Below are 19,622 nucleotides of genomic sequence, written 5' to 3' on the forward strand. Positions count from 1 at the left end.
CTCAATAAATGAAATTTAAAAAATATAATTGAGCACCTCAACAGTGGACAAGCTTAGGCAGGAGAAAGAATTTTTGAGCTTGAAGACTGGTCTTTTTTAAGATTTATGTATTTATTTGAAAGGCAGAGTTACATAGAGAGAAGAGAGGCAGAGAAAGAGAAAGAGAGAGAGAGAGAGAGAGAGAGAGAGAGAGGTCTTCCGTCTGCTGGATCACTCCTCAATGGCCACAATGGCTGGAGCTGTGCCGATCTGAAGCCAGGAGCCAGGAGCTTCCTCCGGGTCTTCCCATATGGGTGCAGGGACCCAAGCAATTGGGCCATCTTCTGCTGCTTTCCCAGGCCATAGCAGAGAGCTGGATTGGAAGTGGAGCAGCCGAGACTTGAACCAGCACCCATATGGGATGCTGGCACTGCAAGTGGCGGCTTTATCCACTACGCCACAGCGCTGGCCCCTGAAGACTGGCCTTTTGAAATATCCTAGTAGGAGCTGGGGCCAGCATTGTGATGCAGTTGATTGAGTCATCACTTGCAACCCTGGTATCCCATATTGGAGTGTGGGTTTATGGCTAGTCTGCTTCTGATCCAGCCTGGAGAGGTAGTGGAAAATGGCTAAAATACATGAGACCCCTGCTACCCATGTGAGAGACCAGAATAGACTTCATACCTCCAGCCTTTGGCCTGGTCCAGTCCTGGCTGTGGCAGTCCTTTGGAGAGTGAACCCGCAAACAGAAGATCTCTTGATCTCTCACTCCACTGTCACTCTACCTTTCCAATAAAATAAATAAATAAATCTTCTTAAAAAGAAAGCCACCAAACCACAAAAATGAGCATGAGGAGAAAAGGTATATAAAACAACCAGAAAATTTAACAAAATGATTTGAGTATGCCTTTACTTATTAATAATTTTATAGATTAAATAATAATTAATTATAATATTAAATAGATTCAATTCCCCCAATTGAAAGATTTGTACTGACTGGATAAAAGAAAAGTCATAACCAGTGATATACTGCCTATGATAAACCCACTTTACCAGTAAGGAAACCCATATACTAAATGTGAAATAACTTGAAAAAATATGCATGTATAGTGAAACCAAAAACAAGTGGGAATACCATAGTTACATCAGATGAAAATAGACTTTAAGTCAAAAATTGTAAAAAGAGATAATGAAGGTCTTCATATACAAATAACGGGATCGATTCTACAAGAGGAAATAGCAATTATAAATATATACAACCCAATGCTGAAGCAGCCAATTATGTAAAGCAAACGTTATAGGGTCTAAATGGGAAACAGACTCCAACACAGGTGAGTTATGCTGCTTGGTTGAAGCCCTTGGACAAAGTCACCAACTTGGTCATGTCTAGTGGAGTTATAGGAGTAAAGCCATCATGGAGACCTCAGGAATGTAGAGATACAAGCAATGTGCCACACCCCTGAAGGAAAGCTGCAGGCAATGTGCCACACAAGCTCAGGAAAGCCAGAGCATCAGTGTGCAGCCCTAAAGAGCAGCCATGTGGGCAGAGACCAAGAGAGCTATGGAGGCATGGAAGCGTCCACCTAGATTTCAAAGGACATCTCAGACAACCTGGAGAGAGGGGGCTCAGGCAGACACCTGCCACAAAGGTGAATCCTGTGCAGAGAGCCCAGACTAAGGCAATGCTAAGAGGAAATAGAAGCTTGGAGCTGGAACAATGAGTACCAATCAGGATATTGCCTACGGGAACCGCAGAGATGATCCTACAAACTATGAGAACCGAAGCATGACCTAAAACCAGCAAAGCCAAAGGAGTGGCACTGCCCAATTACAGTGTGCCCAGGATACTTGACATGGAGCTTTAGATGTCATATTTGCCCTGCTGGGTTTGCCTTGACTCTTCCCTTTGAAACGTCTCTGTCTAACCCTTGTATCTTGGAAGTATATAATGTCAATTTTTTTTGACAGGCAGAGTTAGTGAGAGAGAGAGAGAGAGAGAGAGAGAGACAGAGAGAGAGAGAAAGGTCTGCCTTCCATTGGTTCACCCCCAAAATGGCCGCTACGGCCCACGCGCTGCGCCGATCCGAAGCCAGGAGCCAGGTGCTTCCTCCTGGTCTCCCTTGCAGGTGCAGAGCCCAAGCACTTGGGCCATACTCCACTGCCCTCCCGGGCCACAGCAGAGAGCTAGATTGGAAGAGGAACAATCGGGACAGAATCCAGCGCCCTGACTGGGACTAGAACCTGGGGTGCCGGCACCGCAGGTGGAGGATTAGCCTAGTGAGCTGCAGTGCCGGCCTATAATGTCAATTTTTATTAAAATCACAGGTAGATGGAAGGGGAGAGGGAGCGGGAAAGGGGAGGGTTGCGGGCGGGAGGGAAGTTATGGGAGGGGGGAAGCCATTGTAACCCATAAGCTGTACTTTGGAAATTTATATTCATTAAATAAAAGGTTAATAAAAAAAATCACAGGTGGAGTTTGCCTTAAGTCTCAGATGAGACTTTGGATTGAAGACTTTTGAAATAATATCAGACTGAATTAAGATTTTGGAACTAGTTCAGATAAAATAACTGTTGTATGTGAGAAGGACACGAGTTTCAGCGAGACAGCAGCAGAGGCTACACTTAGACCATGGTTTTGCTCCCCAATTCAGGCAGACATTTACTCCCAAGAGTCACATGTCACTGGGGGCATGTCCTTAAAAAGCAGCTCTTGCAAGACTTTTGATTAATTGATTGATAAATTGATTATCTAAGCCTGATTGATTATCTAACCACTCCCTCTGTTCCTGGATCATCATGTGATCACTGCTCCACACACAACCCATCACTGCCAGCTACAACCTCACCAGATGGCCAAACCGATAAGGCCTGCCTGCCCTAGGACTGTGACCCACCAAGCACGTGAGCCAAAATAAACCTCCTTCCCACACAAGTATCTTCTCTTAGGTGTTTAGTTGCAGTAACAAAAAGCTGACCACTATGCCTCTATAATGAAAATTCTACAATACCAATGAAACATATTGAAGTAGACACACAAACAATGGAAAGGCACCCAATGCACATGAATCAGAAAAGTTAATATTGTTAAAATTTTCTTACTATCCAAAGCAGAAGACAGATTTAATACAATTCCTATCAGCATACCAGTGATATTCTTCACAGAATTAGAGACTCCTGAACCAATGCACCAGAATAGCAAAATCAGAAATAAATGCAGATATTTACAGCCAACTGATTTTCAATAAAGACATCAAGAACACACACTGCATAAAGGACAATCTCTTCAATAAATGATTCTAGGAAAACCAAATATCCATATATAGAAGAAAGATGATCCATGCTATCTTTCATGATATACAAAAATCAACACAAAATGAATCAAAAACTTTTTTTTAAAGATGTATTTATTTATTTGAAAGGCAGAGTTACAGAGAGGCAGAGGCAGAGAGAGAGAGAGAGAGAGAGAGAGAGAGGACTTCCATCTGCTAGTTCACTCCCCAAATGGCTGCAATGGCCAGATCTGGGCCAATCTGAAGCCAGGAGCTTCTTCCTGGTCTCTCACGTGGGTGCAGGGGCCCAAGGACTTGGGCCATCTTCTACTGCTTTCCCAGGCCATAGCAGAGAGCTGGATGGGAAGTGGAGTGAGGACTCAAACCAGTGCCCATATGGGATGCTGTCGCTGCAGGTGGCGCCTTTACCCACTACACCACAGTGCTGCCCCAGATTAAAAACTTTAATGTAAAACCCAAAACTGAAACTGCTAGAAGTAAACATGAGGGAAATACTTTAGTACACTGAGCTACACAACAATGTCTGGGTTTTTTTGGTTTTTTGTTTTGTTTTGTTTTTTGGAAATGATTCCAAAAACACGGGATACAAAAGCAGAAGCTGACAAATAGGATTACATCAACCTTAAACACTTTTGAACAGCAAAGCAAACATTTAGCATAGTGAAGACGCTATGTACAGAAAATGTATGCAAACAACTAGTCACCCAAACAACTCAAACAAATAACAAATGATCTGATTTCACAACAGATGAATGACCTGAAAAGACATTTCTTGAAAGAGAATATACAAATGACCCGCAACTATATGGGGAAAAAGCACTATTAACCTGGAGAGAAATGCAAATCCAAACCTCAGTGAGATATCACTTCACCTCAGTTAAAGTGGCTACCGTAAAAGGGACAACAAGGGAGACAGGCGTTGTGGAACAGCAGGATAAACCATCACTTGCAATGTTGCATCCCCTATCAGAGTGCCACTTTGGGTGCCGGCTACTCAGCTTAGGATCCAGCTTCCTACTAACACACCTGGAAGGCAGGGGGTAATGGCTCAGCTACTTGGCTCCCTGCCATCCACATGGGGAAACTGAATGGAGCTCTGGGCTCCTGGCTTCAGTCTGGCCCAGCCGTGGCTGTTATAGGTGTTTGGGGAGTGAACCAGTGGATGAATGATCTCTGTTTTTCTCTGTCTTTCAAATGTAAAATAAGAATAAAAATAAAAAACATTTCAAATAAAAGACAACAAATAACAAATTTGCTGGTAAGGATTTGGAAGGGAATGCTCACACTGTTTGGTGGGAATGTAAATTAATACAGCCAGCTAGAAAATGGTATGAAAGTTTAGTTTACAAAAAAAAAAAAAAAAAAAAAAAAAACAGAAATAGAGGTACTGTAAGATTGAAAATATTTTATTAAGAGTTTTATTTTAAATGGCTTTTAGATAAGATTGTCCATAAATTTAAGCTGCTAAAATCAATCAAAGATACATTTTAATTTGTATGACCTGAATCTGTGTATCATATGTTTTAAACTTGTTGGTAGAAAGAAACTAAAAACATTTTATAGGGTTGTGCTTAAGTTTACTGGTTAAACAAACTACACCATGATAGATATTTAAGACGTGTTTTCAAATACATGATTCTTAAAATTTATAGAAGGCATTGGACCTTCCGGTAAATGTTTTATTAAGTTCTTATCTAAGGGTTGAAACGGTTTGCTAAGTATTCATGTAATATTGCTATTGTCAGCAAGTGATCTAGGACTTGCTCCCTCATTTCTCTATTCTAAGCCCAACTTGTTCTTTCACTTCTCTATTCTCTTCAAGGTAGGGAACTAATTCTATTATGAAGGAATCTGTGGGACGCACTGTAGGACCTCTCAGTTGCAGAGATGCCCACTTGCTCGGGAGGACGCCCAAAGATCCAGACTCCAGACCAGTTGATGCAAAAAGCACGAGGTTTTTATTGTACGTTTGCGCAAACGGGCCCCCACCTCAGGCAGTGAGGAGCCCTGAGCGGCAGTTTCACACAGGTTATATAGGCAACGAATTAGCATATTCCTAATGCGCATGCATAGGATTGGTCAGTTCAGAGAGACCATTAGCATATGGGATGCAGTGGCAACACGGGATTGGCTGGTTCGGAGGGACAATTAGCATATGGGATGCAGTGGCAACACGGGATTGGCTGGTTCGGAGGGACAATTAGCATATCGGAGAGTGCTGAGGGAGAGTGCTGAGGAGAGTGCTGAGGAGAGTGCTGAGGAGAGTGCTGAGGGGAGTGCTGAGGGGAGTGCTGAGGGAACGTGCTGAGGAGAGTGCTGAGGAGAGTGGCAGCTCTGCTCTGGGCATGCCTAGAGGTTCTCTGAAGGGGATTGACTTTTCCTTCCCAGAGAACGTCCTGCCCGCTGGACTCTGGGGAACATCTAACCTCTTAAGAAGCCCCTGATATCTGCCCAGGCCTAGTTTCTTGTCCCTCTCCCCCATAAGGGTCCTTCATTCCCTCCTTTTCTTTTTGCAAAGATTTTAATCCTAAAATCTATTGGACCGGCCTGGGGAGAGCCTGCCTCACTGGAGGGAGGGAACTCTGTTCTTGCTGGACTGGGTTGGGTTCCACGTTAACAATTGTGGAGCATGGGGATTGGAAAAACAATGGGGAAAGGCCAGGAACATCACAAATATTAAACAGTTTTTGAAAGTCTTAGCTTGAGTGGGTTCTGAGTGCGCTGGAGCTTCCATTTGGCTGGTCTGTCCGGATCCTCGGGGCCCTGGGGAGGTGGTGCTCGCTTCACGTGTGAGGCGTGGACCCAAGCAGCGATTCCGTCGACCTTGAGAGCGGTGGGAGTTGTCAACAGCACAGTGAAGGGGCCTTTCCACCGGGGCTCTAGAGTCTTAGATTGGTGCCTTCGGACATACACAGCATCACCGATTTGGAAAGGATGTGGAATGGTTGTCGTCTTGGGTTGGTAGGCTGCTGCAAGAGGTTTCCAGACCTGGTTCTGGATGATCTGGAGTGCTCTCAACCGGGCCTGTAACTTAGGGGCATCGGCAACAGAGTCACTGGCAAGGTCAAGCAAGCCTGCTACTGGTGGGGGCCCTCCATAAAGGATTTCGTATGGTGTCAGCCCGCAATGAGAGGGCGTGTTTTGGACCCGGAACAACACCATAGGGAGGAGTTGGACCCAGTCTTTAACACCAGTCTCCAACGCTAATTTGGTCAAGGTCTCTTTAATTGTTCTGTTCATTCTTTCTACCTGTCCTGAATTTTGGGGTCTATAGGCACAGTGCAATTTCCAATTTATGCCTAATGCTTTGGCCACCAACTGACTTACCTGGGAGACAAACGCTGGGCCATTGTCGGACCCGATTACCTTAGGCAAGCCGAACCGGGGGAAGATCTCCTCTATGATCTTCTTGACGACCACCTGGGCGGTTTCCCGTTTTGTGGGGAATGCCTCAGTCCATCCGGAGAAGGTGTCTACAAAAACTAGAAGATACTTATTCCCATAACTGCCCGGCCTTATCTCAGTGAAATCGACCTCCCAGTTGATTCCTGGTCGGTCTCCTCTTACCCTAGCTCCCTCCGGGAGCTTGAGGTGTCTGGCATTTACCTTGGCACACGGAACACAGGATTCAGTCACCTGCTGGACTAAAGAGTCAAGTCCGGGGATGTAATAAGACTGCCTATCTTCCTGTAAGGCTGCTTTTAGCTTTTTGTGTCCCAAATGAGTCCATTGATGGAGGCTGGTAATTATTTCTTTAGCCAATTGGTGTGGCAGGACTATTTTCTCTCCGAGCCTCCAAACCCTTATTTGTTCATCATACTCTGCACCGAGCCGCTGGATCGTATCTAAGTCTTGGTCCGAATAGAGGAAAAGTGGTTCCCTCGATACTTGGGTGGGCTCAATTGTCTTTAACGGGAGCACCTGTTGGCTCAGGGCTGCCGCCCTAGCGGCCTCGTCTGCCATCCTGTTTCCCCTTGCTACGGGGTCGTCTCCTCGTTGGTGCCCGGGGCAATGAATTATACTCAACATTTTGGGCAGGAACAGGGCCTGTAGAAGATCTAGGATTTCCTGCTTATTTTTAATGTCCTTGCCTGCTGAGGTTAAGAGGCCCCTTAGCCGGTATATCTCCCCATGTACATGGGCAGTGGCGAAAGCATACCGACTGTCTGTGTAAATGTTGACCTTTTTGTCTTGTGCCAGTTTTAAAGCTTGAGTTAAGGCTATGAGCTCGGCTTTTTGAGCAGAAGTTCCAGGCTTTAAGGCACTTGACCAGATAACAGTTTTTCCATCCACCACCGCTGCCCCAGCCCTCCGCTCACCGTTCTGTAGAAAGCTGCTCCCATCCGTGAACCAGGTCATTTCGGCATCCGGCAGAGGCTGGTCGGTTAGGTCTTTTCGGGTGCCGTGGGCCTCAGCCAGGATTTGATGACAGTTATGGATTACCTGGGCCTGGGGCCCCAGTTCCGGGAGCAGGGTGGCCGGGTTTAAGGAGGTGGCAGTCCCAAACCGGACCCGCTCTGAGTTTAATAACATAGTCTGGTAATGAGTTATCCGAGCATTTGAGAGCCACCGATCTGGTGGCTGGCGGATAACTGTCTCCACAGCATGAGGTGCCACTATGGTGAGAGGTTGGCCTAGAGTCAATTTATCCGAGTCTTTCACCAGAACTGCCACGGCCGCTATCATGCGGAGGCACGGAGGCCAGCCGGCCGCTACATTGTCTAGCTTTTTTGAAAAGTATGCCACCGGCTTTTTCCAGGGTCCAAGCATTTGTGTTAGCACTCCCTTCGCCACTCCCTTATTCTCATCCACGTATAATGTGAAGGGCTTGGTCATATCAGGGAGGCTCAGGGCTGGGGCTGACAATAGGGCCTTTTTTATGTTGTCAAACGCCCGCTGTTGCTCTTCTCTCCATTGAAAGGGAGCATTGGACTTCGTGAGGGGGTACAATGGGGCTGCCAGCTCCGCAAACCCAGGAATCCAAAGGCGGCAGAATCCCGCACTCCCGAGGAATTCCCGCATCTTTCTGGCATCGGTGGGGGGTGGAATTAGAGCAACCACCCTTTTTCGGCTCTCTGTCAGCCACCGTTGCCCTCCTTCTAGGAGGTAGCCTAGGTAGGCCACCTGTTTCTGACATATTTGGGCCTTTTTCGCGGAGGCTCGATAGCCCAATTCCCCCAGTCTCTGTAGCAGGGCCCCGGTACCTTTTAGGCAGTCCTGCTCAGTTTCAGCGGCAAGGAGGAGGTCGTCCACATATTGCAGGAGGACCAGGTCCGGATGGTTAACTCGGAAGTCGGCCAAATCTAGGTGCAGAGCTTCGTCAAACAAGGTAGGCGAGTTTTTAAATCCTTGGGGCAACCTTGTCCAGGTGAGTTGTCCTGAAAACCCGGTCTCTGGGTCTTTCCACTCAAAAGCAAAGATGGATTGGCTCTGAGGGCTCAGTCTTAAACAAAAGAATGCATCTTTTAGATCTAACACAGTGTACCATACGTGGGTCGGAGGCAAGGTACTTAGCAGATTGTAGGGGTTGGGCACTGTGGGATGCATATCCTCCGTTCTCCTATTAACCTCCCGCAAGTCCTGTACCGGGCGGTAGTCACCCGTACCAGGCTTCTTTACTGGTAGTAGGGGGGTGTTCCAAGGTGAACGACAAGGTTTTAAAATGCCTAGGTGTAACAGTCTCTGGATATGTGGCCGGATACCTTCCTTAGCTTCCTTGCCCATCGGATATTGACGAACTGACACGGGAATGGCCGTGGGCTTCAGATCTATGATCAAGGGAGGCCGGTTGACGGCCAGCCCTATTCCCGCAGTCTCTGCCCAGGCCTGAGGAAAATCTGTGAGCCACTTGGGGTCCAGGGGAGCCATGGTGGACGAGGGCCTCTCGAATAATCGGTGTTCGTCCTCCAAGCGTAGTGTTAATACCTGGAGGGGCCGCCCTCCTGAGTCTGTGATGGTAGCTCCTTTCTCATGGAAGTGAATTTGGGCTCCTACCTTCGAGAGTAGGTCCCTGCCCAGGAGGGGGTAGGGGCAGTCTGGCACTAGTAAGAACGAGTGTGTCACAAGTCCTGTACTTAACTGGACCTCTCGATTGGTTGTCCAGCGATATAACTTCCCTCCAGTTGCCCCCTGAACCCAGGAAGTCTTGGAGCTTAAAGGCCCTTTTTCTGAAGTCAGTACCGAGTGCTGGGCTCCCGTGTCAATCAGGAAGGTTACCGGTCTGCCCCCCACTTCAAGGGTTATCCTGGGCTCAGGGGGGGGCTCCTGGCCCTGACTCACCTAGTCGTCTTCTTCCAGGGACAGGATTGGAACTGGTCTCTTCTTTGGTCCCTGTGTTTTCTTCGGGCAGTCTTTGACCCAGTGTCCTCTTTCTTTACAATAGGCACATTGATCTCTTTCCACCCGAGGCTTTCGTTTGTCTCCCAAGTCCCTATTCTGTCCTGGTCTACTCCTTTCTGTATCCTGCACTACGGTGGCCAAAATTCTACTAAGCTCTCGATTACGTCTTTTGTCTCTTTTGTCTTCCCTTTCCTCCTGCTCCTTGCGGATCCTTTCCTCCTTCTCCTCTCGGGTCTCCCTTTTGTTGTAAATCTTTTCTGCCTCCTTCATTAAATCTTGTATAGTATACCCCTGAAGCCCCTCTAGCCGCTGCAATTTATTGCGGATGTCCGGCGCTGACTGTCCTATAAAGGACATGATTACATCTCCCTGCCGGTCCTCTGCCAGGGGGTCAAACGGGGTGTACATACGGTAGGCTTCCATTAATCTTTCTAGGAAGCCTGCCGGCGTTTCCTCAGCCCCCTGTACTACTGCACGTACCTTGGCCAAATTGGTGGGGCGCTTTCCAGCCCCTCTGAGACCCGCAAGGAGAATCTGGCAGTAAAGACGAAGTCGCTCCCTACCAGCAACGGTGGTGTAGTCCCAATCAGGACGGGTTGAGGGAAACGCCTCCTCGATTTCGTTTGGCAGTAGGGTCGGTCGGCCATCTGCTCCAGGGACGTTTTTCCGTGCCTCAAGGTAGACACGCTGCTTTTCCTCAGTAGTGAGGAGGGTCTGCAGAAGCTGCTGACAATCATCCCAGGTGGGCTGATGAGTCAATAAAATTGACTCGACCAGCCCAGTCAGAGCCTGGGGGTCCTGAGAGAAAGAGGGGTTATGGGTTTTCCAATTGTAAAGATCGGAAGCAGAAAATGGCCAGTACTGCATCTGGCCAGCCACCGAGCGAAGAGGAAAAGCCTGCGAAGTCCAGACGCTTCCCGAGCCCCCTGCCTGCCCCCGACGGAGGCGCAGGCGGCTGGAGGGCGGGGAAGGCGCTGAGACTTCTTCTCCTGCCCTCGTGGAATCAGGGGATGGTGCAGAAGGTTGCACATCCCGCTCTGGTTGTTGTGGGAGTTCCTGCGGGGGAGCAGGCTGGCCGGGAAGATAGGGTGGGGGAGAGTCAAAGCGCAGAAAGTCCTGATCAGCCGGAAGAACCGGTGGCTTGTCAGGTTTTGGATCTCGAATCTCCTTCAGAGGGTATAGGGAGGAGGTTGGCACAACCGGGATAGGAGGAGGGGGTAACGGGGTACGTATGGGCTCCGTCGGGAAGGAGAAGGGTTCTATCCAGGGAGGGGGGTTACGTGAAAGATCCTCCCACGTGGTAATGTAGGGCACCTGATCAGGGTGTCCATCGGATCCTGGCTGAAAGACTCGTTCCTTAATCTGTAAAATAATATCGAGGTTAAAAGTGCCGTTCCTTGGCCAGCCGACCTCGAAGGCCGGCCACTCTGAGGAACAGAATTTTGCCCATTGTTTCCTTTTAACCTCCAATGAGAGGTGGCGCGCGCGTTCTCGAACGTCCTTCCAGTGATCTAGAGTGAGACTTAAAGGGGTGGTTATTTGTTGACCCATGCGTACAAGGATTTCAGCCCAAACAAAAAGAACAGCCAATGCACAGACATATACAGTAAGCAAGACAAAACACATGGCTAGGACAAATCGAACGCTATTGCGCTATTTTTGGGAGCGGCTGCCTGACCAGCCCTCCCCGGGAAGGAGGGAGACTTGGTCTCCGACCCACCTCCAGACCACCCCGGTGCGTCTTCCGGGGGAACAGACCGAGGGTTTCCCCTCTCATCCCGGAGCGTCCTCCGGGGAACGGGCCAGGGGTTGCTGGGCACGCCTGCCTCCCCCACTGGTCCCACAGAGTCAGGTCAGATACTGGCCAGTCAGAATACTTCAGTCAGAATCCAGTCAGAATACTCAAGACAAAAAACAACAGACAGAAAACACTTAATTATACCTCCAACTGGTCCTGCAGAGAATGGGTCTGAGGGCGACCTCGAGCCCCACGTTGGGCGCCAAATGTAGGACCTCTCAGTTGCAGAGATGCCCACTTGCTCGGGAGGACGCCCAAAGATCCAGACTCCAGACCAGTTGATGCAAAAAGCACGAGGTTTTTATTGTACGTTTGCGCAAACGGGCCCCCACCTCAGGCAGTGAGGAGCCCTGAGCGGCAGTTTCACACAGGTTATATAGGCAACGAATTAGCATATTCCTAATGCGCATGCATAGGATTGGTCAGTTCAGAGAGACCATTAGCATATGGGATGCAGTGGCAACACGGGATTGGCTGGTTCGGAGGGACAATTAGCATATGGGATGCAGTGGCAACACGGGATTGGCTGGTTCGGAGGGACAATTAGCATATCGGAGAGTGCTGAGGGAGAGTGCTGAGGAGAGTGCTGAGGAGAGTGCTGAGGAGAGTGCTGAGGGGAGTGCTGAGGGGAGTGCTGAGGGAACGTGCTGAGGAGAGTGCTGAGGAGAGTGGCAGCTCTGCTCTGGGCATGCCTAGAGGTTCTCTGAAGGGGATTGACTTTTCCTTCCCAGAGAACGTCCTGCCCGCTGGACTCTGGGGAACATCTAACCTCTTAAGAAGCCCCTGATATCTGCCCAGGCCTAGTTTCTTGTCCCTCTCCCCCATAAGGGTCCTTCAGCACAATTTAATCTTTAGACCTTATAAGAGATGGCTGACATTTTTCTGTAATAGCATAGCCAAAATAAGAACTTAACTAATAATCTCATAGCTAGATTCACATCGCCATCAGCGAAGTATACAGTAAGTAGAAAAAAAAACCTCCCTTTCAGACCAAAGGGAAAGAAAGTTTTAAAGTGAGAATATAATTTTCCTCATGGGCATTGTCTACCTTAGAAAAACTACTACAGAACATGCCTGTGACTATAGACATGTAGTTCAGGCCACCGAAGATTAGAGATGGGACATAGGCACTCCCTTGACTTGCATCCTCTGGTCTGCTTTAACACAAACCAGGAGGAAAAGAAAGCTAGGCGTCAGAAGCAATGGGTGGCAGGCCTATTAATGGCTGATCTGTACAGTGATCTGCCCTCAAGGAGACCCAACAGGCCAGTCCACTGCAGTGGCTTTCAATGTGGTAAGCCTGGGCTTCAGCAGAAATCAGCTTGTGAAGAGCCCTGGCAGCTCTGCCAAGAGTTGGATCACTGGAAATGGACCTGCCCTGGAATCGAAGGATGCCCAGGTCAGAGCCACAGATCTTATTGGCTCCAAGCTGAAAAGCCCTTCACTCAGCCCAACTTCCAAAGTGACCACTGCAGCTGAGGGGATGGTCAAGTAGGGTCAGCAACATTGCAGGCAGAACTGTAAATTTCTTGTTAGAGATGCCCCCTGCCTTTACCTGGCCAGCTCTCCTCCCAGGCCAGCCAAGTAATGAAAGTCAACAGAGTGCCTTCCCCTAGGAGGTTCACACCTCCCTTAGGATATACCCCATGTGAAGAGATAGATAGGTCTGGGCCTCTTAACTTACAAGGCCTAAAACCCAACAGATTATTATCAAGCCCCTTCTATCAGGTTCTATTTGCCTCTCAATCAGAAAAATTACTTGTAGCTTAGACAGCACCTTTCTTAGCTCCTCTAATAATGACTCTGTCCTTTGTTCTAGACCCTGTCTAGTGCACTTGAACCTCATTCCTTTGTAATCATAACCTCTACTCTACCACCAATGGCTCTACTCCCAACCTGTGTGTACTGATGGTCCTCTTCCCCACTTAATGCTGTATAATTGTTCAGACCTGGTTAAGGCCACTCTTAGGATCATTGGTTACTATCCTCACCCTGTCTTTTATGACCTTGTCTAAATATGATCAGAGTCGGGGAACTTGGAAGGCTTCCATAGACTTGGCAACTCATGACGACAGCCTAGGGTGGTTACTGGCGCCATAAACTAGAGTGTCAATTTGTTGGGTCAACAACAGGAGCCACTGTGCGCTTGCTCCTGATGTGGGATCTCTGTCCTTAATGTACTGTACATTTTGATTTAATGCTATAACTAGTACTCAAACAGTATGTTTCACTTTGTGTTTCTATGTGGGTGTAAACTGTTGAAGTATTTATACTAAATTGATCTTCTGTATATAAATAGAATTGAAAATGAATCTTGATGTGAATGGAAGGGGAGAGGGAGCGGGAGAGGGGAGGGTTGCGGGTGGGAGGGAAGTTATGGGAAGGGGAAGCCATTGTAATCCATAAGCTGTATACTGGAAATTTATATTCATTAAATAAAAGTTTAAAAAAAAAGAAAATATATTACTGGTATACTTACATATCCAAAGGATATGAAATGAGCTTGTAAAAGAGACATCTGCACACACATGTTTATTGTAGTGTTATTCATAGTAGCCAAAACGTGGAGTTAACCTAGGTGATTATCAATGGGTGAATGGATAAAGGAAACATGGAATAGAACATTGTAGAGAGGTAGGTATTTAGTCTAGCAGTTAAGAAGCCTGCATCTCATATTGAGGCACCTGGGTTGGATACACAGCTTCTGCTCCTAGTCCAGATTCCAGCTTCCTGCTAATGCGGACCTTGGGAGGCAGCAGGGATGGCTCAAGTAATTGGGTTCCTGTACCCACGTGGGAGATGTCTGCTACTTTCCTCACTGACAAGCCCCGGCTATTGCAGGTAATGTGGAGCGTGAATCTGCAGACAACAGCACAAGTACCCACTCTACAATTAATAAATAAAGTTTTACAATAATTTATTATCCAGCCATTTAAAAGAATGAAGTTCAGTTATCTGAAGCAACATGAACAGGACTGTTAAGTGAAATAATTCAAGCAGAGAGAAACAAATAAAATGTTCTCAGTGCTATGTGGAAGCTAAAAAATTTATCTCAAAGAAGTAAAGAGGAGAATGGTATTCACCAGAGCCTGGAAAGGGTGTAGGATAGAAGAGCTTGGAAGAAGGTGATTAAGGGTACAAGACTGAGTTGGATACCAGGAATAATTTGTAATGTTCTATAGCGTAGCAGGTTAACTGTGGTTGATAACAATTCACTGAATATTTTTGAAAAAGCTAACAGAGAGCATTTTGAATAGTCCCACTACAAAGAAATAATAAATGTCTGGGGATATAGATATATCAGTTACCTTGATTTGACAATTCAGCATTGCATATAGATAATTAATTTCATATCGCACATCACAAATACAAATATTATGTGCCACTAAAGTACATATTTTTTTCTAAAGAAGGAAAAATAGTCTGAAAATGAAAGAAGGCTTGGAAAGCAGGCAAGGAGCAGGATTCAGCAGCAAACCACTGCCTCAGCATTTGTCCCGCCCATGGGGCCCAGCACCACTGCATGAATGAAAGCTTGCGGGATGAGGGCCCCACACAAATGGAGGCACAGGTGCACAGAGTCACTGTGGGTGAGGCAGTGGCCAAGGTGTAGAAGAAGGAGAAAAAGTAGAGGGTGTTCTCCTACTTGGATCCAGACTATCGCTGCCAACAAGACTCAAATCCTAGGTTCTCATTTCTGTCTTGTCAGCAAAGGTAAGCAAACCTCCCAACTTACTTGGGCCTGTTTCCTTGCCTGCAAAAGGAAGGCTGTGGCCCACCTCTAGGATCTGCTGCCAATCATATCAGACAGCATTAAGATGGTTTCGCATCCTCTGCCACCTCCATACGTCTGCAGCCCAGCTTCATGGTAACACAGCCCACTGTTGGATTATTCGTTGGCTTGAGTGAAGCTGAAGCTGTCTGCGAAGGTGGTTTCCTAGCCCTTCCCAAGCTCAAGTGGCACTAGGCAGTCCACCTGTGGAGGATCAAGCCCTGGGGACAAGGAGGAGCTCACCAAGAATCAAGTCCCTCCCTCCTGTGGTGCCTGAAGACAGCTCAACTGCAGAACTTACTGCTGACTGAAATAGGGCCTCTTGTCATTCTTGCATTGAGCTTTGGCTGTTGCCTGGGAGGGTTTAAGCTCCTGGTCAATCAGTAGACATTAGACTGGAGGGAGCCAATGGAGACAGTATCCACTGGAAGGGAAACAGAGACCCAGAAAGATCACAGCCTCGTCAAGACCACTGCCAGGCTGTGCACCGTTCTGCCCAGGCTCCCCCTAGCACAGCACACCCTCCCAGGGAGGGCAGAACTGCATCCTCTTTCTCCTTCTTCCTCTCTCCCTGGGGAGGTGCAGGCCCTCACCTCTGTTCCCTTCTCCCTGCCCCACGAGCAGTGAGTCCCAGGAGACACGGTCCACATGCACAGCAACTGCCTGCCTCCTCCCTCCAGGCTCCTGGGCTCCATACACCTCCTGGCTGCCCTCAGCAGCCCCTCCACTGCTGCCCTGCCATCCCCTGGACTCCCAAGACTGCTACGGCCCCTGAATCTCCCAAGACCTTCATGCTTGCTGCTTTGTTGGACCTGCACCCCACACCTCACACCTGCGCCTTCCCTGTGTGCAGAAGAGGCCTATCTGAGTGCTTGGTCTTGGCCACAAAATCGAGCAATGGATCTCAAGCCAGACACCCTCTGGCTGTGAAGCCAGGCCCATGACTCTACTCCATCTGTTCACCTCAGCCCAGAGAACAGTAGAGTTCCTTCAGCTGAAACCTTGAGATGGTCCTTGTTTTAGGTTTGCTGATTTTCTCGCAGCACATCTGTCCGTAGAGATGTCTAGCCTGATCCTTTTCCAGCCCCTTGTTCGCATCCTCTCCGAGGTCATACTGCCCCCATAAAAAGCCAGCTTGCTTGGATAGCATCTGCTCTGCAGCAGTGGTGATCACCATGACTTACAGCTGCACAGGTCCTCAGCAGAGAATCTGCTTAACCCTGAGCCTTTCCTGAAGGAAATGCCCTCTTGCCCATGCACAGCATACCTGCTGTGCCTTGGCATTAACAAGTTCCTCCTAAGCCCTGTGTTCTGGCATTGCAGGTTAAGACTCTGCCTGCAACACTAGTATCCCATAAGGGCACCAGTTCAAGACCAGGCTGCTCCACTTCTCATCCAGCTCCCTGCTAATGCACCTGGGAAGGAAAGGGAAGATGATCCAAGTCCTTAGGCCCCTGCACCCAAGTAGAAGACCTAGAAGAAACTCTGGGATCCTGGCTTCAGCCAGGGTAGCCCTGGCCACTGTGGCCATATATGGAGAACCAGTGAATGGAAGACCGCTCTCTCTCCTCCTCCTTCTCTTTTCGTACCTAGGCCTTTCAAATATATAAAAAATGAATCTCTTTCTTTTAAAAAAGAATGTCCTCCTTTTTGTACCTCACCCACTGTTCAAGGGTGCCACATTTCACGAGATGGATGCAAAGAATACAACAATAGTGGCCGGGATATGCCTGGGACAGCTGGAAATGAAATGTGCATGGAGTTAGCAGACACGGCCTCAATGAAACTGACCACAGCAGGGAAGTGAAATCTATAGTGCACTTGGGGCTTCGACAGGCCCAGCAGAAGAGCCAAGGACCAGGCACTTCATGCTGGACACTGGCCATGTGTGGGTCTCCCCTTCTAAAAGCAGACAGGCAGCACAGCCATCACACCTTACAACACTCCTTCCACTACACTGCTAGGCACAGGACAGAACGTGTGGCTTTTGGCTCAATATTACTGTCATTCCTCCTTCGGGTGTCTAACCTGTCCTGGTGTTCTGAATCCTGTTTCCAACCCCTGAAATCACCTGCATAACTTTTATAAAATTACAAGCAACGGGCCCATTCTTATCAAACTTCAGATTAAAAAAAAAAGCTCAAAAAATACTATTCATGGGTAAGAATATCCACAGACTAAACTAATCAAACCCCAAGACTTCCAGAAAGTCCATGGTGGCCTGCAGAAGCCCTGCTCTAACAACAAATTCAGGTTGTGCAAACCTTCAAGGCACCTGATTTCCTGTTGTCCTGGCTCGAGGCAGGTTTATCTGTACTACTGTCCCTGGCTGAGGGTGAGGTTCTCGGGAGATGCTGAGGGACCAGGAGCCAGCCTGGTAGACGCTTGAGCCAGATCAATCAGGTGTCTGACAAATATGGTGACCAGAGCCCTGGTACTGCCTCCTTCTGAGACTAGACCCAGCATTGGCATGGCCCTGCCAGGCAGGAAAGGACTTGTGGACGTCCAGAGTGGGAGGTAGCTCAGATCTTTCCAAGAAAACAAGATGCATCTCACACTCCTCTTCCTATGTCTGGATAATGCCTTTCTCAGGATCTGTAGACTCACTGTCTCACGTGGTTGGACAGAGACCAGCTAAGAAACATTTTGAGCAGAGCCCAGTCCAACCGATAAGTCCTGTTCAGTATTATCAGCAGCCACGTCATTATATTTATGAGAACTAAGGGAAAGAAATCTGCGTTCTGTGATTCCAGAATACATTTGATAGATTAGATTGGAGATTGCATCCCTTCTCCATGACTACTTGTCCCTGACCACGTTCCACAGCTTGATAAGGTTGAAGACACAGATCTTTGAATGCCAGTACGAGTGGTGCAACAGCAACACATTCCCTGTTATTCTCAGCCTTGCTATCATAATGAGAGTGACCAATGATAGTGAGAGTCCCAGATGAGAGGCTGAGTCAGAGACCAATATATATAAGCTGCAGTCCCGCCTCGAAAGGTGAGACCAGCACCCGGGCCCTTTCCTCTGGGTTTTAAGCAACCTAACAGGTAAGAGCTTCTCATTTTCTTTCAACTTCTCCTGGAGATCATAGGGACACACAGTTTTATCAATAATGAGGTATAGGGAAAGAAGGGGGGTGATATTATATATATATGTGTGTGTGTGTGTGTGTGTGTAAGTATTTTCAGCTGTGGTTCTTGCTTCCTGGCTTGTAGCCTTCCCCAAGGTAAGTCATAGAAACTCTCAATAGGTTATCATAAGACCCCTCCACATTACTGAGGAGTCCTAGCCCAGGTCCTCAGGAAGGAACACTGGAGAATCTAAAGAGACAGGCCTTGTTGTGTCTCCCTAGCCAGTCTGTGAGCACTGCGTCATCCTTTCTGTTTCTAACACAGTTGTCCATACTTCATGGATGCCTTTGCCATGAAGTCTCCATAAAAGTCCAAAAGGATGGGGTTCTGAGCACCTCCAGAGAGCTGAACACCTGGAGGCTCCTGGAGGTTGGCACAGTTTATAGACACTCCCTGCACGTGCCCATGTAGCTGGCCCTGTGTGTCTGTTCATCTGAATACCCTACAGTACCCATTACAATGGGTGAAGGAATCCCAAGACTGTCACCTCCAGACCTGGCATTCTGACATGCTGATTATTTTAAGATAAAGGACTCAGAGAGAAGCATGTGCTAGATGATGCTCTCCTCTGAGACAGCTTGTCTCCTTGAAGTCTGGACTCTCGGGGGAGAAAACGAAGACCTCTGGTCCTTCCTTTGAACTTCCACCAACTGAATTCATATCACAGGAAAAAAGACTGAACTTTGTAAACACACATGAACAGAATTTGGCCACACACCATTGCCCTCTAGTTTGCTCTCAAAGAGGGAATCAATTACAAACTGATGTTCTGTTGGCAGATGGAATTTGTCCTGGGCTAGAGATTGTCCTCAAAATCCAATGAAGGCCCCTAAAATCACTAGCTACTCCCTCAAATATTGTTTACACACCTAATTCTCCCCCTGCACTGTAGGTAAAGAGGTACATGAGCTTCTGAATCATTTGGACTAGGGAACATTCACTCACCTGTCATCTCCCTCGTGCAGTGACTTCCTCCTCTTGCACATCAATATACTTGTATACCTTTTCTCTTACTCAATATTTGTCACTTTAGTTCAGTGAGTTTCAGAGGACCAAGGGATAGTTCCCTTTGCCCCTACACCTGCAAAACATCAGAAGAGTTTCCTTGAGGTCTGTGAGTCACTCAAGAGAATTAATTGAAGCCAAGAAGGGTGTTGTAGAGCTCCAACTTATAGCTGGTGTCTCAGAAGCACAGGGAAAGGAACTCGGGCTTGCATCTGGCATATAACGTGGCGGTGGGAATGGTAGCAGAGACTAAGCTCTCACCCTATGGGATGTGATGCTGTCTCCAGGAGTGCAGAATCAGA

The 19,622-nt window shown here is 47.8% G+C and overlaps 1 protein-coding gene across 1 annotated transcript; it reads right to left on the reverse strand.

The window, feature by feature from the left end:
- Nucleotides 1-5,164: 5,164 nt before the first annotated feature.
- Nucleotides 5,165-12,215, reverse strand: LOC133760105 (uncharacterized). Its single transcript, XM_062192069.1, is given in 1 exon segment — nt 5,165-12,215. A coding segment is annotated over 1 exon segment (5,214 nt). The 5' UTR covers nt 11,160-12,215; the 3' UTR covers nt 5,165-5,945.
- Between the last annotated feature and the right edge of the window lie 7,407 nt (nt 12,216-19,622).

This window comes from Lepus europaeus, chromosome 5 (assembly GCF_033115175.1).
Source record: "Lepus europaeus isolate LE1 chromosome 5, mLepTim1.pri, whole genome shotgun sequence".
NCBI classification, from domain to species: Eukaryota; Metazoa; Chordata; class Mammalia; order Lagomorpha; family Leporidae; genus Lepus; species Lepus europaeus.